This window comes from Apis florea, unplaced genomic scaffold (assembly GCF_048593485.1).
Source record: "Apis florea isolate Af1SG1 unplaced genomic scaffold, ASM4859348v1 contig_2350_pilon, whole genome shotgun sequence".
Taxonomy (NCBI): Eukaryota; Metazoa; Arthropoda; class Insecta; order Hymenoptera; family Apidae; genus Apis; species Apis florea.
Window position 1 is genome coordinate 7,210,520 of NW_028256565.1, and position 27,177 is coordinate 7,237,696.

General features: G+C 42.5%; 1 protein-coding gene across 5 annotated transcripts in view; it reads right to left on the reverse strand.

Annotated features, from left to right (window-relative positions):
* The window catches only part of grh (grainy head), a 128,535-nt gene extending 101,753 nt beyond the window's left edge, over positions 1–26,782 (reverse strand). For 4 of the 5 annotated variants that reach the window (XM_086904954.1, XM_086904953.1, XM_086904955.1 and 1 more), the window contains exons 1-3: positions 25,038–25,822; positions 21,682–21,990; positions 10,605–11,374 (exon numbers count right to left, since the gene is read on the reverse strand). In XM_086904954.1, coding sequence (XP_086761080.1) covers positions 10,605–11,374; positions 21,682–21,744 — 833 coding nt within the window. In that variant the 5' untranslated portion in view covers positions 21,745–21,990; positions 25,038–25,822. Of the gene's footprint in view, positions 1–10,604; positions 11,375–21,681; positions 21,991–25,037 lie in introns of all 5 variants that reach the window. The other variant, XM_086904952.1, reaches the window with a different exon arrangement.
* Positions 26,783–27,177: the final 395 nt, after the last annotated feature.

The following is a 27,177-nucleotide window of genomic DNA, read 5'->3' on the forward strand; positions in this document are numbered from 1 at the left end:
AGGGGAGGGAAAGGAACGAAGGACACACCGGTGGGAATTAACAGGAGAGACGGACGACGCGGAGGTCCGTAGCTTTTCCCCGTACCACCTTGCTCGATGGGCGGCCATCTTGCTCCTCCACCTTGTCCACCGCATCTCCTCGCCCGCCTCGTCCTTTTCTCTTCACCTCTGTTACCGTTCTTCGCTCCTCGTCACGGTCGATCGTGTGTGCACGTCAAAACGGGAGATCGAACGATCGTTTTTCTCTCCATGCGTCCGACTTTTTTTCTTTTTCTTTTTTTTTTAATGTAAATCGTTTTTTCATCGAAATTATTTAATATTTTTGGACGGAACGGATTGTTAAAAATTAATCTGATTATGTATCTTTTCTCTTTTTTCGAGAGATCAATAATAATAATAATAATAATAGTAGTGTATGGATATTAAAATTATAGAGATAAAATATTGGAAGGTGCGAAGTGTTTTTAAAATCGAAAGTCACGTTCGATAATTCTACGTTGTAAATAGATAAGAGCGCGGTGTCTTAGCGACGCCCTCGGGCGATGGTGTTTATATTGGAAGGAGAAAGAAATTCCGGCAGTTGCGGCGGAGAAACGATACGAGTCGTATGGCGATATCGACGCGCGGTAAATATATTCGTGTTATACTTATTTATTATTTATAAGCTCGTTAATAATCACGTTAATAATTAATTCTTAAATATTGGTTAATTTTAAAAAATTTTAAAAACCACTACACACACACGCGTGTGCATATGTTTACTCTTAAACGAATGTATTATTTATCACGATCCTTTACTCCATTAACCTCGATATTTCTTTAACGAAGAATTTAAACCGATATTTTATCTTTTAACGTGATTCTTGAATCGAATTATAAAACAAAGTCGTTATATCGAACGATAAGAGATCTTAATAAAGAATCGTCGTTTCGCTTTATGGATTATTCCAACGCGTTATAAGCATATATATATATGTTGTGTAAGCCAATGGCTAATGGAAAAATTTCGTTTTTCGGATAGTTTTACAAGTAATTTTCGAATTCGAACGAACGATCGTCGTAAAATTGTCTGATATCACCTTTTCTGTCGTCGTAAATCAAAATGGAATTTTTATTAATCGACGTTTCTACGTTCCTTTTTATAACATTTTAACATACATACATATATATATAGACCGGAATATCAGAGTGTGTTTCGCTCTCGATTTTATAGGCTTCCTATCTCTTAACCTATCTCTTGAATCGGTGCGTTAAGAGTGGTACACAGGTAGTACATAATAGCGGTTAATAGATGTTTTTACAGAAACAGTTTGATCAGTCGAAACGGCAATTTCGCATTGGCGAAGAATAAAATCGAAGCTTGATTATTGTTATACGTGAAAACTGTTCTATCAATTATCTTATTCGAACGAAATACCGCGTGGCACGAGATATTTTAAGCCAGCCAATCTATATCTACAACTGTCGATCGATAATTTCATTTCGAATCCCTCGATACATAAACACCAATCCCTTCTAGATAATCTCCAATCTCAACCACTTTGTTTCAACATTTTGCCGAAACAACATTTCATTCGCTCGAAATTAAGGAGAGAGAGAGAGAGAGAGAAAAAAAAATAAGCTTCCTCGACTTCTTCAACTTTCCTCTTTTCAAACTCTTTTCAACCCGCCTAGCTTGGATACACAGCCCCTTATACAGCAACAATTTCTCTTCGCTCCAAGGGGAGAGCCTCCTCCATTCTGTTATTTTCCACCGAACCTTGAAAAAAACCTAAATTTTTCCCACCGAACGATCGATCGAGATTTCCGCCGTGTCGCGAGGGATCGAGCCGCAAGAAACGCATCTCGATTCAGCCTAGCAGAGGAGGAGAGAGCGGGGAGAGGGTATCGATCGGGAGCAGGATGCTTCGCCCGGCGCGAGGATGAGACGACGAGGAGGAGGATTCGAGTCGGCGGGGTATGAGTAATACGTTCAGGCATGTACGAGGCCTCGTATCCCCCTCGTATTGGCTCGCAATGCCACCCCACCCTCCCCCCTCGGCGAGCGAGATTTTTCTTGCACGCGCCGCGTGCACGCACGCACGCCGACCGCGCCACTTCTTTCCCTTCCCTTATTTCGGCATTAGTTCTTACGGGGCCGAGGCAACATAAGGACACCACCGAGACGACTAATTGGAGTTCTTTTGCCCGCCGGGGATACGTGCATCCATTTCAAGTACAATTAAAATCGTTTGGGAAATGGCCAGCTGTGGACGTCGTCTTGGGGAGCGCGAGCCGAGGGGTGAGAACGCGTTTCCATCGATGGGGAGGATCGAGGCTAGGTGTCGTGAATCGTTTTTCGCGCGCGGACGAGAATACGAAAAAATTCGATTGCGAAGAGGGATAAGATAGGGATTTCGAAGAGGAAGGTTTGTTTTTTCACGAAACATTTCTATGTACAGTGAAAAATTCTGAGTATCGTGAAATAAGTTGGAGTCGAATTCGATCATTTTGAAACGGTGTAGGGAAGGTAAATTAAATTCTCCAAAAAAGGAAATAAAGTTTCGTGTAATTTTATTTGGGAGTTAGTTTTAAAAGATCCAAATTACCCATGGAGGATTATTTTTTCGCGTTCTAAACATCGACCATAATCAAACATAAATACGTTTTCTAAAAAAGAAATATCTTCTTCAAGAGACAGAGAACGAATTAATAATTCGATTGCAGATGTTCTTGCATTTATTCGAGCACGAGATTTATTCCGCGTATTGCTCGCAATAAATTAATAAAAATATATATATACATATCCAAACTGTACATCATAATGTTATAAATATTTGATTTTGCATAAACAAGTGTAGAGAAGAATACTTTCCAAAAAAAATAATCCATTCTTGAGAAAGAGTTGGTCATAAATTTTTGTCCTCTTACATCATTATAATTCCTCGTCAACGAGAAAAGATAAAAAGAAGAAATTATGCGTAAACAAACTTCGATCCGAGCAGCATGTATTGGGTGTGAGATCAAGATACAGGGTGAAACATGCGAACACGCACGCATGGAAAAAGAAGTTCGTTTTCTGCGTGTAACGAAATAAATATATATATATATATAGGAGGACAGATCCTGTCTTTATATCGCGTATCGTAATCGGTCAACAGCGCGAACAGAATTTGTCTTTACGTCACCCGATTTCCATTGGTGAATGATTACGATACAGTGGCAATACTGGATCGCAGGAGGGTAGGATATTGGGAAACGTTATATCTAATTTTAGAGCGCGTTATTGGCTCTAGATAGATGGCGATAAATCGTCACGGTCCGACGAGCGTAATAAGCAACGATCTATGTACGCGCGTGGAGGAAAAAGCGGTTTTTTTGTCGATGTTCTTTCGGGAAACGTAGCGGAGGATTTTAATATTTTTCCAACTCGATATGATCCGGTTGGAAATGCGTTAAATGATTGGCAGGGATGGAGACGATATAAAAAAGATATAAATTGTCGGGATAAAAGAGATTGTTGAAGAAAAGTTTGAATAAAAATTTCAATAAGAATTTCGTTAGTTTCGGGGAAAAATTATACGGTATATAAAATATTTATTACATTGCATAAAAGGTAAAAAAAGAGAATTAATTATTATCAGAAATGAAATTATTTACAGCAAGATAATTCCAATTTTCTTTTTCTCTTTTTTTTAAATACCGCATTTATAAGCTCCTAAGGATAATTATAAAAGACCTCACAGTAGCGATTCTTTCTATTTTTTCTTTTTTTTTTCTCTCTCTCTCTCTTTCTTCCTTTCCTATTACACAATTAATTTACGATTATTGCCAGTGAATTTAGAATCACGAAATAAATTTCCCCTTCCAAGAAAAGTAAAATTCAAATTTTTCTAATATCCTACGTTGAAAAGGCTTGTACAATAGCAATTAAGGTTAATATTTTTCTTTTCCATTTTTTTCCTACACACGCGTTTACGATTATTATTATTAGATGTAGAATAATGTGGGAATTGGGAGTCGTCGTTAATCGGTTGTCATCATTAGAATTTGAGAAAGTTAAGCTGCCGTCTCGGCTTACCGCGCAAAGATCGTAAAGAATAAAAATATAATTTCCACGAGAGGAGGAAAGGATATTAACTTATACGCGCGGGGATGTTAATTTGATTTGCATATATTATCGGTTGCAGAATCTCCGGGGATCCTCTGCACCGGTTCGCGTCTCTCTTTTTTCTTTTCTTTTTTTTTTTTTTAAGCACCGCGTAATCGCCATTTAGCTATATTTATCCATCGGGCGTAATTGGCGTAATTTATTTGCACGAAGAATAAATAGCTTCGGTAAATCGTTCGCGCGCCAAGTTTATCTAACAACCCAAGAGAGGTGGATGGAAGAAACGAGAATGGCCCATAAACGTTCAGTGTGCGACGGTGCAAGATTACGTTACTTTTTAATTGAATACCGATTCATTGTCCGCGATCGAGCAATTAATAGGAGGTCACGCCTTTGCCAATTCGACCGTGTATAATAATCTATTTCCATTAACATCTCCTCTCTTGATTATTCGAGCTGTTCTCATCTCGAATCTTCCAATTCTTTCCAGTTACATCAACTCGATCTAATTTCGATCTACTTTCGAGATCCTCGAGAATCGATCCTGTGTTTGAACAATTAATAAGAGCCAATAATGCGACCGTAATTTCCATCGATATCCTCCTCTCTTAATTATTCGACCCATTCCCATTTCGTTTCATTGCAGTTATATTAACTCGACTATATTAATTTCGATCTATTATTCACGAATTTAAATTTAATCCTCTCGGATTGGATCCTTAGAGAATCGATCCCTGTTAAATTATCCTCGATCCCTGAAATCGCTCTTTCATACTTTTCATCGATCGATGAAGCAGAGAGCCAGGGGGCATAATCGTTTCTTCTCGACATTGGGTTCCCTCGTTGGGTTCCCCCGCCACCCGCAAAAACACGAGAACCGCGCATATATGTATACGAAAGGGAGGGAGGAGAGGGATCCGCTGAAAACGCGACGGATCAAAGGCACGGCTCCGAGCAAGAAAGACGGCGAGGACGTGGAGAGAAGGAGGCACGGCTTACATTCTGCTTTCCGCGAACGTGACACTTTTTACCGCGGCGCGCCGTCATTACGCCAATTTGCCGCGCATACGAAACTCTGCTCCTCGATAAAACTGCGAAAATTCGTGGGGGTGCGTCCCCCGCGGTTTTTTATTATTAGGGGGAAAAGTTTATTGTTTGTAGTTAAATCATAATATAATTTGATCCCGATGAAGGGAACGTTCGATCGTTTCCTCGATCGAGTGGAAAATTTGGATCGCGATTTATTCGATCCATATACAGAGATTAGGAGAGGAGATCTCGAAGAGGAACTCGGTCCAATTTCTGGATCCAAAAAAGGATTCACGATCGTGGAAGAAAAAGAGAGAAAAAGTACGATCCACCGCAGAAAAGTAAAAGCAGTTGGGGGGGAATCGTGTTGAACGAATCCGGGGTCGAAGCGTTGCAATCGTAAACGTGGCAGACACGGCCCGCGGGGAGGTCTGTCAAATAAATAATCCGCCGAAAGCGCGTGCACAGCTTGCCTCGGTTGGCGTATTGTTGGCGCGTGACGTCACATCCTCGAAAACACTATTATTACCGGGGCTCCGGTTCACCCACCTCCGCCGCATTAACATAGATTACGAGCGCGCCCCTTGGAGCGGTCCCGCTTTTCTTTCGGATCCAAACCTTCCACCCGCCGACGATTTATTAAACGGAGGCCATTTTCTTTCCCGCCCGAAGGATCCGCCGCGATACAACGCCCTCTTTGTTCCCCCTCCCCTCCTCTCGATCCTTGTTAGCCAAGAATTGTATTTCAAAGTCTCGGCAGTGAATCAATGGGGAAAGAAATTTTTTGAACAATCGATATTCCGAGTTAAATCGAGCAGAGATATTATATGAGATATATACGTATAAGAACGTACGAAGAATCAGTTTCAAAAGGATGATGAAGAGGAAAGAAATGGAAGAGATATCGAGGGATGTGTATATATTCCTTGTTTGATGTAAACGACTTAAAGAGACGCTGTTGCAAAAGTATCGACGAGGTTTCACGTTAATTTAATTACTGGCGGATGGACGGCGAGCAATTTGGCTCACTGAAAAAGGAACGTATCGATCTGGCGAGAGAAGGTTGCCGCGACGGAATATAGATAGAAAACCGAATCCTCGTCGAAACGTTTCGAAACGTCGATCGTTCGGACGAAAAGAATGTCTTCTACGAAAAGTGGTTCGATCCTTTTTTTTTCTTATTCTTTTTTTCGTGCGTGAGAAACGGCCGTCGTGAACGTCGAGCCATCACCGTAATTTCATCCCGTGGAATCGAGGAATCGCGCGAAATATATGCAAATTTCATCGCGCCCGTCGTACCGAGGATGCTCTCGCAATGCTCTTAGCCCCGTATTTTAATTTTATGCCGCGTATCGCAATTTAGTTATCGCGTTTTTCAACGAACCACCGTTTCTTGGAGCGATCGTGGAAGAAGAAATCGCGAAAATATCGTCGATATAATTGTCGGTTAATAGATTCCCCTCGAGATATCTGCACTAAAAAAAAGTCGGAATCGTTTCCCTTGCGAAATAATATTCACTCCTTTTACTATTTTTCCAATATATGACGTTCGAAATATAATGTTGGTGCATTAGCATTTTTTTGAAAATTAAAATAATCTTAAGTAAGGATGAAGGAAAAAAAAAAAAAAAGAAAATAAAATTTACGAGCCAACTATTATTACCAAGTTTCATCATTTTACACAGTGTAATGGAGGTTAATATGCATAAAGATTCCGAAAGTCATCGACATCGACTTTTGCGAGCTAATGAATATTCAAACGGTGGCGAAAATATGAGCGCATTAATTATCAATATTCCCCGTCACGCAATAATTACAGGCGATAAACAAAGTCGAGGATTTTAATTGGACACCAGTCTTCCCTCTTCTCGTTTCGATCATCGGGGGCGAACAGCAAATAAAATGGGCGAAAATGTAGCGGGCGAGCGATGTAGATGGCGCCTCGGAGTTCGAAGTAAGATCTCTGTCGTTCCACGCCGTTTGCCTGGCGGATTATCGGCGCGATTGATCCGCGACTCGAATCGAAAATCCGCTTCAGATTTCGTGAACGCGCGCGTTTAAGCCGCGGAATAAGTAGCTTACGGCCGGGGAGGATCTTGGCTGTGACAGCTCTTCCACGCCGGCCACGATCGAGGCGTCTCAACATCAGATTTTAATCTGATTACGAATCCTTCTCGACGATCACAGGTTGATCGTTCTTCGTATTCAGATTCGAGTAAAGCATGCTTCTTCGCGAGCGAGACATCTTTGCGAGCGAAGTTAAAGAGAGATAATTAGATTACGTTGTAATTTAACGCGAATCTTATTTAAAAATTTAATGTCGATCAACGGATCTTAATTAATGAATTTCTAAACTCGTTTTGAATATATTTATTATTTGAAATTATTATGGATTGAACGATTAATTTGATCGAAATGGCAAAAAACACTGTATACGATAATTCGATAAATGAATATTCGATTCGATTCAATTCCATCATTAGTAAGAAACAATTAGATGTTCGAGTAATAATTCGTTATAGTAAAAAAATTTAATAACGAATGGAAGTTATTCCAAAGATAATAAAAAGAGAGAGAAAAAAAAAATGAACATCGGTTGGAATAGTAAAAACAACAGGAAATGCAGCGATCTGTGTGTTTATATATCATAAATATCGTCGTATTATATAAATATTCATTGCGATAATCTTTGGCAAATAAACGCATTTATTGCGCGCGACCTGAATCGGAATCAGCACGTGCTTTTAATATACAATATCTTTGCATTAATTGGAATGTAGGAAAGGATAATTCGCATTAACAACAATAATAATAATCGCTAAACTTGACAATTGTAATTAGAAATTAAGCGAAATCCATAATCAGCCTCAGTCAAATATTTAATAAACGTAATAAAGAAATATGACACTTCTTCGCGTTGTACAAGTCGTAATCCAACGAGGAACCAACCAAGATCTGATGATGATCAAAGTGAAAGGAAGCTCGAGAATTATTTTTCGAGCATCTCGTACTGCTATTGCTTTTTTTTTTTTTTTTTCTCCTCCAAGGAAGCATCGCGAAGGAAGAGCGGATGTTTCTTTCCAATTTTTGTCCACGCACGCAACAAGGAACCTCGTTGTAAAAAGAATGGTGGCACGAAAGAAAGGAATATTTCTATTTATAATAATCGGCGGAGTGAAAATATACGTGTAAATGGTAAAAAAGAGGGACAGAAAGGCAGAGGGAGAGGGAGAGAGATGGAAAGACGAGAGAGAGGGATAATAAGTGGGGAGAGAAAGAGACACGGTTGTTTTCGAAGGCCCCCAAGGTCTCCACGTGCATATCTTACAGCCGATTAATTGCAGTTGATTTTTATTTATTGCAAAAGAGCAAGGTGTGTGCGCGTTTAATGGTTATTGGTTCACGATACTTCGTGATGTATGTGCGTGTGCTTATGCGTACAAGCTGTTTCTAAAGATGTGTGCATCGTGAATTTGTTCGATTCTTGTCTCTTTCCTTTTCTTTTTTTTTTCTTCTTCTTTTTTTTTTTCTAAATATATATTTTCTAAATATATTTTCTATATAGCTTCTATTAAAAAAAGTCATAGAACGTTTTTTCTTCGTAAAAAATTTAGTTATTTGATTAAAGATCGTGCATTTTAAATTACCTGTATTTTTTTTTCTTTTTTTTTTTTTTTTTTTATTAACTATGACTTTTGATATGTAATTTTTCTTTTTGTAAGGAACAATGAATATCATTCTGAAAAATTCTATTATCTCTTAAATCTAACAGAATTAAATAGGAAGACTCGGTATTGCAATTCTATCGCAATATCGTTACGATATTTGCATTTCGTTTTCTTCTTTCGTTTTATCTAATTTTTCTTCTTCTTTTTTTTTTCTTTTTTTATATAAGTTATTTATCGTGTCACGATTGGTCGCACAAATCGTGCAGTATATATTCCGACACGGTACGGAAGAATGTCATTTCTAAATATACTGAGATACAACATTGTTCGCTCCAGCTCAATGCGATTTCATGGAGGATATATGGAGATACGAGCTCTACGCAGAGAAACGTTACAAATTAACCGATCGAGATCTTAATTGCGTTTTGAGAATATTTCGCGCACACGTGTAACGCGTCGATTATTATACACTTCGATCTCACACGTGCGCCGTAACGTATCGAGGTACGGGGGGAAGAAATCCGTGGGCGATTTTCATGAATATGTTGAGCAGTTTTTTTTTTTCGTCAAGAATTTATAAACCGAGAACAACAAATGTACTTTTGTCGATATCGAAAGAATTATCGATGAATCTTGAAACGAGAATCAATTTATCATGATATTTATTTATCACCTCGTCGAATCGTCAATCGATTAATAGAATGCAAAATCTAGATTTTTCGAATGGATATCGTTTAAACAAAATTTAAATTCGAAGCGAACTTTGCAAAGTTAGATTTGAAAATGTAAATCTGAGACAGATCCCAATTTTAAATGGAATTTACGCAGAATCTAAAAAATGCATTACGAAATAAACGAAACTCGTTCGAACCTAATCGATCAAACGCCTGTGAATAAATCATAAATTTTCCAAAATGAAAAAAAAAGAAAAAAGAAAGAAAGAAATACAACAACAATCTGGACGGAGCACAAAAGAGGATTAAAATAATAACTCTGGCAAATCGAACGGCAGAACTATCGATCAGCGAACGTCCTTGCAGGGCACACCGTGTCTGCGTGATGCTGTATATGCGTATAGAACACGGCGTCCTAATAATAAATTCTAGGCAGCAACGTGACTTATCCGCGGACATGCTCGCGGGTAGGTGTGCGCAATAATTGTTAATTGTCGACGCTGATACACGAGGCCGATAGCGCGCGGCGTTTCAACGTGCACGCGCTTTCTCGTGTGCACGCGCGCGCAGGAGGGCTGTTCGATTTTTCCGTGGCCGCGAACAACAGGCTACTGTGCCCGTGCAGACACACTTTCCGCGCCTATTTTATTATTAAGGCGCGACACATTGATACGTTTCTCGTACTTAGCCGCCTCGAAACGATCGCTCGCGATTCCCCTCCCTCGTTTCCATGCCGTGGAATTTCATTTTTCCTCGCTCGTCAACGACTCTTAACGCTTGCGTTTCCCCTCGAACGTTTTTCTCGAAATTGACCCTCCAAAACATCGTTCGAATTCTAATTTCATAAATTGACGAATCAATCGTCCGTCTATAATATGAAAATATTTTTGTAACGAAAAGATAAGACGAATTTCGAGCGATATGCGCAAAAGCAAGAAGTAAGAAGTGGAGTAACATCGAGATATTATAATAGAACGCTTTGGCGAAGGGTGTGTAAACCCCGGGCCGAGCCCGGGGTCTCCCGCCACGGATTCCAATCTCGCATCGTCGAACGATACGACACTGTACACTGTTCCATCTTGGATACGTAATAAAACGAGGGAATCGAACACCTCCACTCTCTGAGAATAATGAAAAACTTACCCAGCACGAAGGGAGGCGGCGGCAGCGGCAGCGGTGAGGGTGAGTTGTTGAGCAGCAGCGGCACCAGCGGCTGGATCGGCGGCGACCAATTCCGAGAGCACCAACACGGTAGTGGTGGTCGTGGCCGCGCCACAATTCGGCACAGTGGCGTTCACCGCGTGGCGGACACCTGGTGGAAGGTCGTCCTCGTGCTGCAACTGCAGTTGGGGGTAATGATGAAGGTGCAACGCTGTCGCGGAGCCGGATCTGGGCGTGACGCAGGCGGGCGGCAGTAGTCCAGCTCTGGTGACCGCGGAGGGTGGCGACGGGGATGGCGGCGAGGGCGGCGGGGGTGGATACTCGACCACCTGGACGCGATCCGCCTCGTTTTCGTAGATGATCTCCTTGTCGTGGGTGTACATGACGGTCTTCTGGCCGTCGTTGTAGATCAGGTCGATCATCTTGTGCTCACCGACGCCCAGCGCCGTGTTGGCTGTGGCTGGGTCGGCGCCAGGCGTCACTCTACCGTCTGGATCGTCGCCTCTTTGTTGCACGTCGTCCGGATCCGGCTGAATGTGCTGTTGCTGTTGATGGTGGTGATGGTGGTGATGGTGGTGATGACGGTGGTGGTGATGATGGTACTTGGGATGGAGCGAGTGAACTGTGGCTGGCTCGTGCAGGTCTAGAACGTTCACAGGCTGCATCGTCGCCAGTAACACCTGCTGCTCGCTCTCGTTTTGATTCTGGTTGCTCAGCGAGGAGGATGCCGGGGACACTGGCCCCTCCTGCACCTAGGGCAAAGAAGAATAAATGGGGGTGAGTGTGTTTGATGGTGGGATTGGAGGTGATTTCGAAATGGAAAGTGTGTGAGGTGTTTGAGAAAGCAAAGAAAACGTGGAAGAATTTGTTTGATCATTGGCTTCGAACACTAGATACACTAACGTAGGATAATGTATTATTAAATATCAATATCGGTTTTTGTGAGCCTCAACCGCTAACGTACGTGACGAACTATTATTGCTACTACAACTACTATCGTTCGTAATTGGAATATTCAAAAGAAACTGGACAAGACGACGAGTTTCAATTATGGTACTTGCTCATTTTTTTTCTTCTCAGCTAGACTTGTCTTTTTATTAACGCTTGACCGTCTGCGAATGCGGGTACCATAAGCGATTAGAAAAGTTCCAGACACATTGTAAGGAAGTTTTCGCGAAGATTTATCGACAGACTTTTCTGCCAAACACTTTCTCTCCATCTGCAAAAACGCTCTTGTATCCATCGTTCGTTCCAACTTTTAAATAATCACCATTTTCTTCGTTCTCTCGACATTCAACTTTCCTTGGGCAAAAATTTATAATAACAATTCTCCGTTCCGCGAAGAGATCAAAGGACACTGATGGAGTTCAAGGACACTCTCCAGAATAGAAAAGACAACCCCTATTCAGATTCAACTCTGCCACGATTCTTTCAAGACGATCGGTTGACGAGAGTACGGTTCGTTCAATAGAGAAGGTTACCACCGAAGAAGGAAACATCCACGAAAGCTTTGCATAAATAGCAATAGTTACACGATCATTCACCTTATCGAGGATATAAATTACAAAATATCTCTCTGGTTTTAACATTTTAACCAAATTGCAACGCCCCATTAACGACCCCTAAAGTCGTTCATTAAACCTATCTCGCCCGAATCTCGGCCAGAGCTTCTCGATCATCGTCTCTCAAGGAGCGTTGCCGCGTCCAGAAAATTGCCGTTTTATCGATCCACGGTTGGCCGATTCGCGTCACGGAAATTTATGTTGCGGCAGCACGGACCGCGTGTCGTAACGACGGCGTAACATTTTCGAATGCTAATCGCCGCGCGACAAAAATCCCGGCTAATCGGTCCGCAGAGACCAGTCGGCCCGAAGTCGACTCGAATAATTAATCCCCTAGGTGTCCGTCCAATATATTTCTCTCTCTCTCTCTCTCTCTCTCTTTGCACGAAACTGGGCAAAGATCGAAGTGTCACTCGACTTTCTAGCATCGCATCGCGCAAGTGATCCCTTATTCGTCACAAAAATTCAGGGAACGTATAAACATATGTGTTATATATATATATATATATATATATATATACTTTCATTTCTTACTTTTAATCGCATTGATGGATCGCGGATTCGAAAGTGGAAAAATCCAAGATCGCTTGCTGCGCTTTGGAGATTGTCAAATGGTTATGATCGATCGGGTTCGCTTCGAGGATTTTGTTCAAGGAAGGTTTGAGGGTTTGATAAGAATGGCTTTTTGGAAAGTTGTATAGGATTTTTATTTAAAAATTATTTTGAATACGAGATACGAAGCTAGAATCTCTTGATCTAGAATTATTATTAAACAAATCAAGATCGTCTTAATTTTTATTTATTTAGGATATATATTTATCGTAATATATTATTCGTTCATATCATGAAATTCACGCTTCGACGTTTTCACTGTACAAAAAGAAAAAAAGCAAACCATAATCGAAAACATAACATTCTCTTTCTTCGTCACATTTTCCACTCCTCGAGTTGGTCGTTTCTTTCATCGCTGATTATCCCTGATTAAATATCTATCCTTTGACATGTAAAATGGCGTTTCTTGCCGGTTAATTCCACCATTAAAACGTCCTATTAAAAAGGGGTAGGCAGAGAAAGACGTAATGAAGGAGGGACTCAGAGGCGCAGAAAGTTGCCGCCGCCTTTTAAACAAGTGTGCGCCATCGCGTTAACGACGTCGTTCGGAATTTCCCACGTGTCGACGGTTTTACGACGCTTTCCAAGCTGAATCGGGTTAAATTGACCCAGGACCAATCGCGATCTTCTTGCATTCGCTCTTTCAGACGCGCAATGTCATTTACCATCCACCGTCCATTAACATAATTAACAACATCGTGAGTCATCCGATTAATATTCGAGTTTCACTCGTCATCGCCTCGAGTATCGACAACGCGATAAGTTATTTTTTTTCTTTCCTTTTTTTTTCCACGAATGCAATTTTACAGCGCGTTGATTAATGGTATCTTGGAATTCGTATTATTTCAAGTACATATATATATACATATACATGTTTGAATGTATTTTAGATACGCATACACTTTTTTTAATATATCGTATATTAACTCAAATATTTAAATGCGAATCTTTTTCATAAGATGGATAATTTACGATGAGAATGGTTCTCCTCCGTATCTTTATGGTATCACGATATTTTTGAATTTCGAATTCAGTATCGTTTTTTTTTTTTTTTTCCGATCTTCGTATAATCCAAAAACGAATTTGGAATTAAAAATATTGCGTTCTTTTTTCTAATTTCATAAAAACTATTTAACTGATGAAAAAACTATTTTCTACTATTTTTCTGCGATAACCTCTTCGAAAACACTGTGCATCGTTAAAAATAAGTTATATCGTCGATTAAAAAAAAAGACATCGCTAAAGGTTAAAATTTCGAACGAAATCATTTCGACCAATTTATTCACAACCACCACAGTAATAAACTTATTGTTCCACTTCGAGTAATAATCTTTGACGCTACGATTAACAATTACTCGATCCCTCGAATAATAAACTATTACTCGGGTAGGTATATTAATCAGCTGAAATCTCCTCTCATGGTCGTAACGTTAAATACTGGCCGGGTGAAAGCTGTGTACCGACTTCATTCGAAACCTAATAAGCCGGCCACTCGAGGGAAATTTATCGGTAGGCCGTCGATCAACCGTTGATTCGCCAGAGTCCTGGTACCGAATCTATTAGTTTTTACGACGTTTTACACGCGCCAACGATACCGATGTTCGGTCGAATCGAGGGGGAGGAGGAGGAGGAGGAGGAGAAAAGGGGCACGCAGCCAGGGTTCGTTACGTTACGTAGGAATATACACGTTTCACGGCCTCCTGGAGGATGTTATCTCGGCGATATTTACGAAATAACGTGAGTACACGATCAGGGCGACGGCCTTGTACCATAGATTCAATCTAATATCGCTGTCAAGGTGGACGATTACGCAATCCATCGCGATAGCAGTTGGAGAGGCGCGTTCGTTTCTGAGAGAGTTATTAGACGGTGATTGGCCTTGTGTCTCCCGATTCTTCCTCCTTTCCTTTTTTTTCTTCTTTTTTTTTCAGTTACTTGGTTAATTTTTACGAGTAATTTGGTTTGGAATAGACGTCGTTACGTAAGCTTGTTTCGTAATTGAGCGGAGATTTGGAACGAAGGAAATGTGAGTGCTTTGATTCTTTTCCGAGCCTTCTTTTCTTACTTTTGCTACACTCTTTGCAATTTGATCTGGAATAAGTTTATTTTCCGCGAACGAATGCACGTGGTGATCGAGTGGTGATAATGTTTAGAAATTAAATTGGATTCTTCGATTCCTGTTTGAAACAATCGTATTGCACGATCGAGAATAGAAGAAGAATTTTGAATTATTAAAAATCGTGAAGAAGAGGAAGAGGAAGTCAGCTCGATTCGCAACTTGATTTTCAAATTGTGAGAAGTGACGGTTTTCTCTAAGACAAAGTTTCGAGAAAAGGTTGGATCGAGTTTGATATTCTTCTATTTCGATGATCACATTGTTCTAGAGAGGAGAAAAAGTAGTCCTCGTAAAGCGCATATAAATTGCTTCCAGTGGACACTAATGCGGTCAGCTGATCGAATAAAAAGAAACGGTTAGAGACCAATGATCCGCAACATGAGCATGGACAACTAGCTTGAACAGATGGTGGGTAAAAAAACATCCATCGGTATCATTGTATCCCCATGTGTTTGTTACTGAAACTAACAAACTAAAACCTCTTTCTTAAAACGATACTCTTGTAAAAAGTTGTATTAGACGGTTTCACTGTCTTCGACACAAGTTAGATAATTCACTTCAAGAAAGGGGATACAAGAGTTGTTCAATCCGAGTACTGTTTTTTTTTTTTATATATATATTTTAGATCTAATTATCAAATTTCTATTTTAAGAACCTTGATGCAACATCAAAATTGATTGATTCTCGAATCCACCACTATCACTTTGTTCTCTAATCATTATCATAATCATTCACAGATTTCCAAGTTATCGAATTTCCACTCACTTAACGTCAAACATCTTCAAACATTTCCACGATCCTCAAATCCATCATTATCATCCTCGCACATAATTTCTTCATTCTAGAAGAACCTAGACCCCAAACAAACATCATCAAACAAAAGTGTATGAGAGATCATCGATATTCTCAAAAATTAGGGTAATTCTGATAAATTCACCCTTTCGATCGTTACAATCCCACTACCGTCATCGTTCAAAGGTGTCCTCTCTCGACCAAATCAATCCTCTCGCCGATAGGAGAGACAGTAGCGGTTCCTCTATGCGCCTAACACATAGGCCAGCCTCTGTTTACACGCAAGAACCGGCTGATAATAACAGTTAATTGGCCTGCTGGCCGTGAGAGACTGTTCCAGGTCGGCCGATACCCCGTCTGTCGGTCGAGGCGGATGCGCGACCGTTTCTTCTTGCGCGAGCTCGCTCGCTCGCTCGCTTATTGCCGATCACGTCGTTCGAATACGCAGCTGCGCCAGCTCCAAGATACGTGGAATCGTTAAGGGCCTTTCTTTCTGCTGCTCTCGCGTACGCGTCCTAGCTTCGTAGAGAGACCTTCATTGTTGCCCGTTGTCCCTCCTTACCCGCTCCAACATCCCTCTCCGCGGCCGAGACGCGGTGTACACGATCGTCTAGAAGTTTTTGCGATCGGCCGTTCAATCCTTGTTATATCGGCCGCTCCTCTACAACAGAGCGTGCCTCGTCTACGGAACACCTGTCAGCGTTTCTGTTATTGCGGTAATTTCTTTCTTTGCTTTTTCTTCTTTCTCTTTTTCTTTTCTTTTTGCCGGGTTCAGCCCTGGGTTCTTTTCGAAGCCAACCTTTTCTCGATTCGAAACACCTGATCGGTTCGATTATTGGGAAGAGTCGAGTCGAGTTTGGCAATTCGAAAATTTGCAAGTTTGGAGAAAGGTTATCGTTATCGATTTGTTGTGTCGAGCAATGTCTTTTCTATTTAAGAGAAAATTTTATGAGAGGTTTTAATGTGTTTTTTTTTTATTTTTTTTTTTTTATCCCTAATTATGGGTAATTAGTTCTTCCGATTCTGATCGCATTATCGGATTAAAGGATATAATATTTCCAGGGATCGGGTAAGCGCGTAGGCTTTAATTAGAAGTGCAAAACGCAAGTGTAAATACGCGATACAAGAATATCGTCGCTCTAGCTATATACGTCAGCCATAATCTTCGTGCAGCTTCTATTAAAATATTTTTTTTTTTTTTTTCCGCCTCTTTGAAACGTTCAATTAGCAGTTATACCGGCCTGGAAAATCATTGTACGATATCAACGTTCGATCCAAGCCTTTCCAACGGCTCTCATAATTGTTTATAATTGTTTGTTAGTGGTGAAGAATGTGGATCCGCGTTTAATCGAGGCTTCGAGTTGAACAACGAAACGCGTGACACGCCTATATATCCGAAATAATTATCAGTTATACTCTGTACATTCGTACGCCCAATAGCGACTTCCTGCCGCTATTTCCACTCACGGTAATCATGAAAGTATCCGTGTGATACACTTTTTTTTTTTATCACTTTTTTCCTCTTTCTTTCTTTTTTTCTTTTTTTTTTCTCTCCTCTTTTTTCTTTTACTTCTCTTCTCTCTCGGTTGTATTGCATGCAACATGGCTGCGGGCGAGCTCAGTTAAACGGAATTGCTAGGAATTGCTTGTCGACGATCGTATCATAATATCTCCATCGTTTATTTCTCTTTTTTTTCTTCCTTTTTTTTTTTTTTTTTTGGAGTAAACATGCCCGCTATTTCACTTTACGCTTTATGCAGATCCCTTTCGGTTCGTTTTACGATCCGAAGAATTGCAGAATTTTCTTTCTCTCTCTCTCTCTCTCTCTCTCTCTCTCTCTCTTTTTTTCCTTCGAGAGTAGAATTGGAAGTTTGGTATTGGACGAGGATGAGGTATGCGGCGAATCGAGGAGTGGAGGATTTATGGGATTGTGGAATTTACGTTGGAATATTTAATGATGTTTGTTGAATATGGAATTTTGAAAATTTGATAAATCGAAGTTCGTAGAATTTAATTATTTAAAAATTCTGTCTGTAATCGAGTTTTTTTTCAATTCAAACGTTTTGTTTGAGGAAATTTTTCAATTTATTCGAAACGATCGAATTGAAAATTAAAGAATTTCGTAATTCAACTCGAAGTTTCTTTTTGAAAACTGGACTTTGAAAGGCCGATAAAAGTATTCAAGATGTTTAGAACGTAAAAATTTATGATGAAAAATCAGTGAAAATTCAAAGAGTTTCGTAATCCCCTTCGTTCTTTGAAATCTTATTGTTGTACGTCATCAATCACAATTTAAGAACAAGAAGCGTGCATTATTGTTGACACTAAGATACTGTTCATATAATTATCGCGTGTACCGTGGATCCTTACAGTGTGTACACAGCAATAAATCATTTTTTTTCTTTTTTTTTTTTTCACAATATCACAACGCGTCCTGTTCCTGGTAGCCGAGAAAGAAACAAAAATTCTTCCACCGCCATTATCTTTGATTGATATCTCCAAACAACTCTCGCTAAGTTTCTTGCTACCATTATTCCATTCCCATTATACACTACTCAGAACGGTTAGAGAGACGTTTTTTACCAGGGGAAAAGTAATCAGTTGCCCCCATAATCCTTTTGGAACGATCCTCCTCACCATCGGTTGATTTCATCAGTTGTGTATTTTACTAGACGTCAACTCGTCCCTGATATAATACGTTTTCACTACTACTACTACTACTACTACTACTACTACTACTACTATTACTACTACTACTATCCCTTCCTCCAATTTTTCATTCCTATATCCCACATGGATTCTTACATTATTCAGATTTATTCAAATTCTTCTTATCACGCGTCTTGCGTAATAATTATTCCTCTTCAGATTTCATTCAAGATTTTTGAATTTCTCTAAAAATTCATCGAAATCAATTCATAGAAAGATCACATCTAATTCTATCGAATTATCTCTTTAATTCTCTGTTCATTGTAGAAAATATAGAGATTCGAAGTCGAAACTACTCCCTTTTCTAAAAAAAAAAAAAAAAAAAATTCACGAAAAAGAAACAAAGATATCTCTCTTTCTTCCAAAGAAAAAATGGAATAAAAAAAAAAAAAGAAGAAAAAATTAGAATTGGAAGTCCCGACGAATTCTATTAAGTGGTCCCCGACGATTACTTGGACAATGAATAGCACGATCCTCGAACGAGCATTCTTCCCTTCGTCCCAAGTATCAGGTATACGTGAAATCCGGCGAGTCATCGTACGCAGCAAAATCTTCTTCCTCCTTCTCCTCCACCTTCTCCTCCTTCATTTCTCCTTGGTTCGTGGCACAAGTGGCTACACGAATGGATGTACGTACGTACGTACGTTTCGCCTTTCCGAAAGGAATGTTCGAACACGATGGGATTCTCATCGTTGGATGGAAAATTTTGTCTCTCTTTTCTCTCTCCCTCTTTCTCTCTCCCTTCCTCGATCGTATTATATAAAAGAAAATTCTTTATGAATTTTTAATTAAATTTCTTTTCAATTAAATTTAACTTTGAAAAGAGATTTGATTTATCGCGTTTTAACCAAGTGTGTTCGGGTTAGAAAAAAATCCAAATAAATTTGCGTTATGTTAGATATCATAACCGATGCTAGTAAACGGTTTAACGCCTGTTTGTTTGCATTTGCCTCTTATTTTTATGGGCAATAAAATGCTACGTGCGCAAGCCAGTAGTAATAAATCATTGTAATTAATGCGAGCTTGGAAAAAAACAATAATCGAATTATCTGAATCCTTAAACGGAAAATTAACTTAAAGAATGTAAATAATTGAATGGGCGTGATAAGAACGATTAATTTACAAAAAAAAAAAAAAAAAAGAAAAAGAAGAAGAAGAAGAAAAAGAAACGTACATAGGTACATTTCTAAAACATTCTGGCATTAGAGGCAAAACAAAATCGCTGTATGTACATTTTATTTAATTTATCCATAAATTTTCAGACACGATCGTGAATCGTGACGATTGCAAATCGAGGAAAAAAGTTCATCAAATTTTTCGATCGTTAACGCAACTTCGATTTTGTTATTCGAAACAGAAGAATGAAAAGAAGGGAGGGGAAAAAAGAGAAATGTCGAATTCTCGAGACGCAACGACTCGAATTCCATCCCATTACACGTGAATCGTGTAACCGTGTTCACGGACGAGATCAAGCGTAATAATTCCACGCTGGGATTTGGGGGATAAGGTGGCTGGAAGGAGGGCGCCCGTTAGATAGAACTTGGGGCGAGCCTAAGTTTACGCGCGATGATCTTTCCCATTGTGGGACAACGCCACGCAAATAACGGCCTCCTTTTCGTCCTCCTACAGAGTTTCACTTTTAAGCAACAGGTATATTATTGTCAGGTTAAAAACCTGCGGCCAGGTGACAGTGAAGATCTTTTCTCGGGCTTCTTTGGACGAGGAGTGGCCCCACGTCCGGGCCGAACGATATACACATCACCTTAAACCCCGATAAGCCATTGGAATTCGTTTAGAAATGGGGTCCTGGACTGACGTCATATCGATCCTGGATCTACAAGTCCTTGTAGTATTTTTATTTTGAACCGTCTTCCGCTCTTTATCTTCATCCGCTCCTCGGTTAATGGAAATTTAATATCGAGAATTGGTTTTTGCACTTTTTATTTAATACGATACGATTGCCATTTTGCGAATCGAGACCACGAAAATGATTTTTCTTTTTTTTTTTTGTTTGTAAAATTATATCACAAACTGAATTTAGTGGGAGGAAGAAACAAAAAGTCTTAAGTAATCGAAATATTAAAAATTCCTCGACACACCGCGAGCGGTCCATACATCTTCCTACGCACGTTCGAGAAATAATTCTCAGAGGACCGAAAATTCTTTGTGAAAGCGGCGATCTATGACGCACCTTTTCTCGCACCAAGAGAAGGACCCGAGAAGCTTCTTCTTCGTAAAAGCAAACAACAGCGTGACTAGCAGGGGTCAACGTATCTTTAGGAGCGTTTTACTCTCTTCCAACACGAGATTTCCTACCAAAATCGATCTGTCTGCCGTGGCTAGCCAACACCTATATAACCACAAGAAGATAAAATAAACAGAGAAAGAAACGTGAACACGAATTAACCGCATCGATGGAAACCAATAAATGAAACGATATTTTTCTATTGATTGATTTTTTTTTTTTTTTTTTTCCAATCAAAATCAATCGTCCACCGACCAAGTCAATAATAAACGCAAAACGTGATCGTGAATACAAATTAACCAGCTATTTAATCGAATACCAGCTATATTAATCGAATCAAGAAGAGAAAGAGAGAGAGAGAGAGAGAGAGAAACGATATTTTTCCATCGATTGATTTTTTTCAAATCGAAAGATATCGACGAAGTATGTATCCTTCTTGGTCCCTCGTCCATCATTGGACGTTTCAGGGTCGTCTTCCAGAAGTTCCAGCGCTGGAAACAACGCAACCTGGCAATAATCTCGTCGGGTCCGCCATTCTCGTTATTTCACGCAACGGGTGGTACACCGACGAAACGGTAGAAGGAGAGAGACAGAGGGGAAGGAGGGGAAAAGGGGGAGCCAGCGAGGAAAGAGAAAGGGAGGAAGGTCAAACGATGACCCACACACGAGAAGAAACCCGTGAACCAGTGTTCCATCGCATTCCGTGAATTGTCGAAATCGAAGGGGGCGTGGATGGTTCATCGTTAAATCACGAACGCATATTCCATCGAATACCACTACTCGCGTTTGAACGATATTTACACCCAGATCCGGATTTACGACGCGTCAATAATAATCTCGTCTTATCGAGATTTCCTCCTCCAGCTTGTTTCATTCCTTAAATGCAGGCAGAGAGCAAATTCTTTTTTAAATCGTGGACATTGAATTTTTGAAACGAACGAATATTCGATCGATTCGATACTTGTGCGCGATTGATAATTAATTTTAAAATTGTATTACAGGAATAAAGAAATAATGACTAACCGGGGATAGAGCCTCCTGCATGTGCAGGGGTGCGTTGTCGGCCTCGTCGGTGCAAGTCGACATTCTCCCTCGCAGTCTTCCGCTTCTCTTTCCAGTTCGTCTAATAGTGGCGTTTCTTTCTATCGACGTGGTGTACTCCACCGAGCCTCCCACTCCTCTTCCACTTTCTTCTTCGACTAAATTCTCGTCTAATATCGTCTACGTGATGAGCGAACGGATTCTAGGCATAGGTATCACAGTCTTCTGCTGAGCGTTGTATGGCACTTGATTGAAACTTGATTGAAGAGAGGTGCACAGGCAGATCGGGATCTGAAAATCAACAAAAACGAGAAAAAAGAGATAAATAACCCTTTAATTCCTCCGATTTTTTTCCAAAAAATTTATCAATAATTAAAATAAAAACGCAAGGAGACAAAAATGTAGTACGAAATTGTCAAATTTTATTCTTTTTTAGAAAATTGCTCTCATATCGTTTTGAGCATAAAACTCTCGGCTAGAGAATCACGCTAATTATTTTTCACGAGGATACGAATGTGCACAAGTTTGAATAGTGTAAAACTCTCAACAGTTGTTCTCTCTCGACCGAGTATCTCTCTTGCGAACGAACCGCAGAGATATAAAAATTAACAATTATTCGAGAGCAACTTTCACTCTCGATAGGCTATTCATTCTATTCGCCCCCCCCAAGAGGAGGATTAAATCTAATCTCGAATCCTACTACTCTTCGCGTCGTTCCATCGCGTTTACGATTACGCAACCGTGCAATCAGTGGGACCAGCTGGTTCGCCTCTCCTCTCCATTCATTTCAACCGGCTACAAGCACGTCAAACTGGAAACGGTTTCGCGGTCGCGGCTCTGATAGACAGGTGTAATAAACCGGCGTCGAAGACAGACGGTCGGGCAGGCAACAACAACCAATCAGGTAGACGAGAGTGAAAAGGCTCCCGTCTGGTCTGGAACACGTTCCTTTCGGGTAAAGAGTCCCGTTCCCTAAACGTCGACCGCGAGAACAAGCCGAACTGGCGGTTAAACCACCATCCACAACGACGACGACAACAACAGCAGCAACAACACGATTGAATCGAGCTGTGGAACCGGCCTCGACTCGCTATCGAGAAGCAAGGAAAAGAAGAAAGAAGGTAGACAGAAGAAGAAGAAGAAGAGGAGGAGGAGGAGGAAGAAGAAGAAGAAGTCGGTCAGAACAGGAAGCTGGAGCCGCATTTTTGCCCTGGCAAGTCAGGTTGTTGTGACGTCCAGGCGGAAGAACGAGATCGGTCGGAATCAGGAAGGCCATCGGGGGTATCCGCGGATCCGAAGCGGAGAGAGAGCCGGATTCGAGGCGGAATAGCAGGTTCGATGGCTCGGTTGATTCAGTTATCACGTGCACGGGAATCCGTGGATGTTGGCCAAACCAGTCGGACACCACGAATTCCACGTCTTCGGGCCCTTGCGCCGTCGTCGCCTCGTCCACCAGGTGGACAGTCGTCGGTAAAACCAGTTGGGTTCCCTCTTCTCCCGGCTCGTTCGTCTCCTCCTACTACTACCGGCGCGTGTGGCAGCCGGCAAAGGAAGGAGGGCAGGCCGCGTTGAAACTGGAATTCGACCGACCGACAGATAGACAGACGACAGGTGTCTGATAATGGACGTGGAACGACGAGGAAATCGGGGAAAAGTCGGCGCCACCCGATCGGTCTCTCAATTTCTCCAAAAGTTGGATCGAGGGAGAGGAAGAGGACCGGAAGGGCGCGAAGGTGATGAGGAGGCGAGGAGGCGAGGAAGAGGAGCCGTGGTGGAACGAAGACAGGGTGGCGGGAAGTAGGTAGGTTGGTTGCCTACCTACTACGCGGAAGAAGGAGATTGGGGCGACCGGGGAGAAGGAGTAGGTACACGAAGCCGGTATACAACCGCGGGCCGGAGACGAGAAGCCAGAGGAGCAGGTTCGGCCGGTCTAACCTGATTCTCAAAGGGAACCCTGCATCAGATTGGACCCACCTCCGTGGGTCCGTTTGTATTTCAAGTACCTGTACTCCCTCGCTTCGCGTCAGTGGACGATGCCTTCGGAGACGGAGGACTCGACGAGGCTACGCCAAGAGGAACGAGGAGCTCCTCCGCGAGAGGTGGAACCGCGCCGGCGAGTTGGGAATCCCTACGCGTGATTCGATCGTGTGCCATTTATAATCGACTCGATTTATGCTCGTTCGTAAGAAAAGTGATATCGTTCGATGATTCAGTGAGACTCGATGATGCGGTGTGACTCGATATCGATTCGATGAGAGAGAGAGAGAGAGATAAGGAGAAAGAGGTAGTCGTCTCGAAAAGGACCTGGCCTATCTTCCTCCATTTCTCGAATGGATCCAATAAGAAGGGTGAGATAAGAAGGGAAGCTTCGAGATGTTTTTGCCAAGTCGAACGACATCTCCTCCTTCTCTTTTTTTTTTTTTTTTTTTTTTTTTACTACCTGCCTTTTCGACTTTACCAAGGATATCGTCTCACGTCGTATTCTCTCGTCGTGCAGTGTTTCGGGAGTGAGAAATTGAGTGGCGAAATTTTTTGGCCGTGGGAAAAGGAAGAGAACGTATCGACCGGTGTACTTCTACGTGATCTACGTACACGTAGAAAAATCGTGGGCAAATCGATCGACACGTGTCCTCTGTACTCTAAGCGGCGCGTAAGTTCGAACCGCGGTGAGAGATGCAGGCGCATATATATATATATAAATAGAGGAGGGGGGAGTTTAGAGAAACGCAAGAAGGCGAAGCGTGCAACGACGTTGTGGACCGTTCGAGAATGTTCTCCAAATGCCTGCGTCGCGGCTCGGTGCCAGCCGTTCGTACGAAACGCGAAGGGGGAAAACGCGTTTGCCGCGTTACGCGCGATTCCATTAGAGGCAGCCACCATTAAACCAATTATATATTCGCGAGTCTTCCATTCACCGCGTATAGAACGCGTATCGTGCCGATCGTGTGCAATACGGTAGACAGGCCGTTTTTACCAGTCTAACGTGCGCGTAGACGTTTTACGTAATCCATCTAAGCTCATATACCTACTATCGTGCAACTATCATAGCATAGCCAGATGGAGAGAGAGAGAGAGAGAAAGAGAGAGATTGGTCATAGCCGATAAAAAATGAGAGGCGAAAAGGAAAAAAAGACACGCGAACCGGATGATCCCACTTATCCTCGTCATCGGCTTGTTTACCGGCGGCTCACCTGCGCGTCACCTGTGCGTCATCGCGCAGGTAGCCGGTGAACATCCGCGGAGAAGAGGTCGACGGTAGAGATGGCGGGTTAAACGAGTCAACAGTGCATTGGCGGAGAGATATCGAAACTAGAGAGCCGGCTAGACGAGATACTCACTTTGTCGGAGCTCTCGGGTAGAGAGGACAGCGTATCTGAAGGGGGTAATCTCGCGCGTATCTCGCAGGATCGGAATTGGAGGAAGCCTCGGTGCATACGGAGAGAAAGAAAGAGAGAGGGAGGGAGAGAGGGAGATAGAAACGAAGAAAGAGTGAGAGAGAGAGAGAGAGAAAAGAGCGAGAAAGTCGATATATTCTCTGGAAGATGGATCGACGTCGATGTCGGTGTGATGCCGGTGGCTGGAAACGGTTGGACGGTTTGCTGCTGGTGCGCTTGTGTAGACGTGTACGTACGTGGAGAGCAGTAGAAGAAAGGTGGTAGAGAAACGGTGGTAGGTGGTAGGTCGAAGGGTGCTGGTGGGGTGGGGTGGCTAGGGGGGAGGGGACCAACTACAAACTACTGAGCGTCCCTCCTGTATTCCGGATCACATCTCCACGGATGATAGTGTCACCACCTTCGCGATGGATCGACCCGTTCCAAGCGTGAATCTCTCGCGGTTTCGAACAGTTCGAGGCCTTTTTTTCGGGAACAGGGGCTACCCTGTCGCGGGTCGCCCTTTTCTCTTTCTTTCTTGCTTTTTTTCTTTTTCTTTTTTTTTTTTTTTTGTTTGTTTCTCCTTTGTATTTATATCACGACACGCACGGTTCGACACACGATGAGTTATCGTTTCTTCTTCCTCTTCTTCCTCTTCTTCTTCTTCCTCTTCTTTTTCTTCTTCTTCTTTTTCTTCTTCTTCTTCTTCTTCTTCTTCCTCCTCCTCTTCCTCTTCCTCTTCTTCTTCTTCCTCCTCCTCTTCTTCTCCTTCTTTCTGTCCGTTTTCGCGCGGTCCCAGGCACGCAAAGTTCGCGTTCGAGATTTTCCTCCGACTGGGATTCGACGAGTGAGACGGACAACGAGACAAAGAAGCGGCCGTGTAACTCACAAAATTCACTCCGCGCACCTCATTATCCTCGTTTCTGGTCCATTCCTCGACCGCGTTCCGCTTAGCAGCCAGTCACCAAGCGCTATCGTTCCTTTCGCGCACACCCCTCTTTTCGACGAGTCACGAGGATCCGGAGTCACGGGAACGGTTTTTCCAAACCGGATCGTCTGTCCACGATCTTCGCACTTGCACACCGGCTTCAGGCACACGCGCACGCTCGCGCGGACCGCGGCTGCGACGACGACGATGACGACGACGACGGGTGCGACGACGGGTGCCGCGACAACAACGACGGTGAGGAACGCGACGGCGACGCGGTGGACGCGGTGAACGGCGACGTGGTGTACGGGAAGCACATCGACGACATCGTCGCCGTGGATCGCGGACGCGAGCGTACTATACTCCGGCGCGACAGATCGAGCGACGTCCGGTGCGTGTCGAAGCCGCGCGAGACTCTCGTAACGAGCTCTCTCTCTCTCGTTTTCTCCTCTGCTCTCGTTGCTTCTCGCGCGCTGTTCGCCGAGCGAACTCGAGGGTGGAACGGATGCACTACACCCCGAACTGTGCGGCCCAACAGGTAGAATTAAACCACCCAAAGTTTGGGCAGCCGCTGCAAGCAACAAACGAAGCAGCCTCACGAAGGTGCTCTCTCGGATCGTTCTCTCTTCTCTCGGGATACGGCAACATGGCCGCCGTCGCCGCCGCCTCCCAGCATCCCGCTCTCGGCTCCGTGTCTCGGCCTCCCCCCCCTCCCCTCCCCTCTCCTGTCTCTCTCTCTCTCTCTCTCTCTCTCTCCTTCGACACACACGTCCCCGACAAAACCGCCTGCCTCGCCTCTCTTTATCCCTCGACCGTGCGTTTTCACGGCACACATGCACGCGCGCACACACGCTCTTTCTCTCTCTCTTCCTCCCTCGCTCCCGAATCTCCTTCGCCGCCTCTCTCTCTTTCTCTCTCGCTCTCTCCGTCCTCTTACCTGGCCACCCTACGACGCCTCCCCATTTCGGATCTTTCTCCTTTCATCGCTCCTTCCTTCTCCGACTCTCGAGTCTCTCCTCTCCGTCCGACCTCCCGCTCCCTCTCGTCGCCTCTACCTGTGGCGTTCTCTCGACCGTACTCCCACTCCTCTCTCGCTTGGAAGAGAATCCAAGCAATAGGTACTACTACGCCACCAGGCGTACCAAGGAGTGGTGGCGAGCAGAGAGAGAGAGAGAGAGA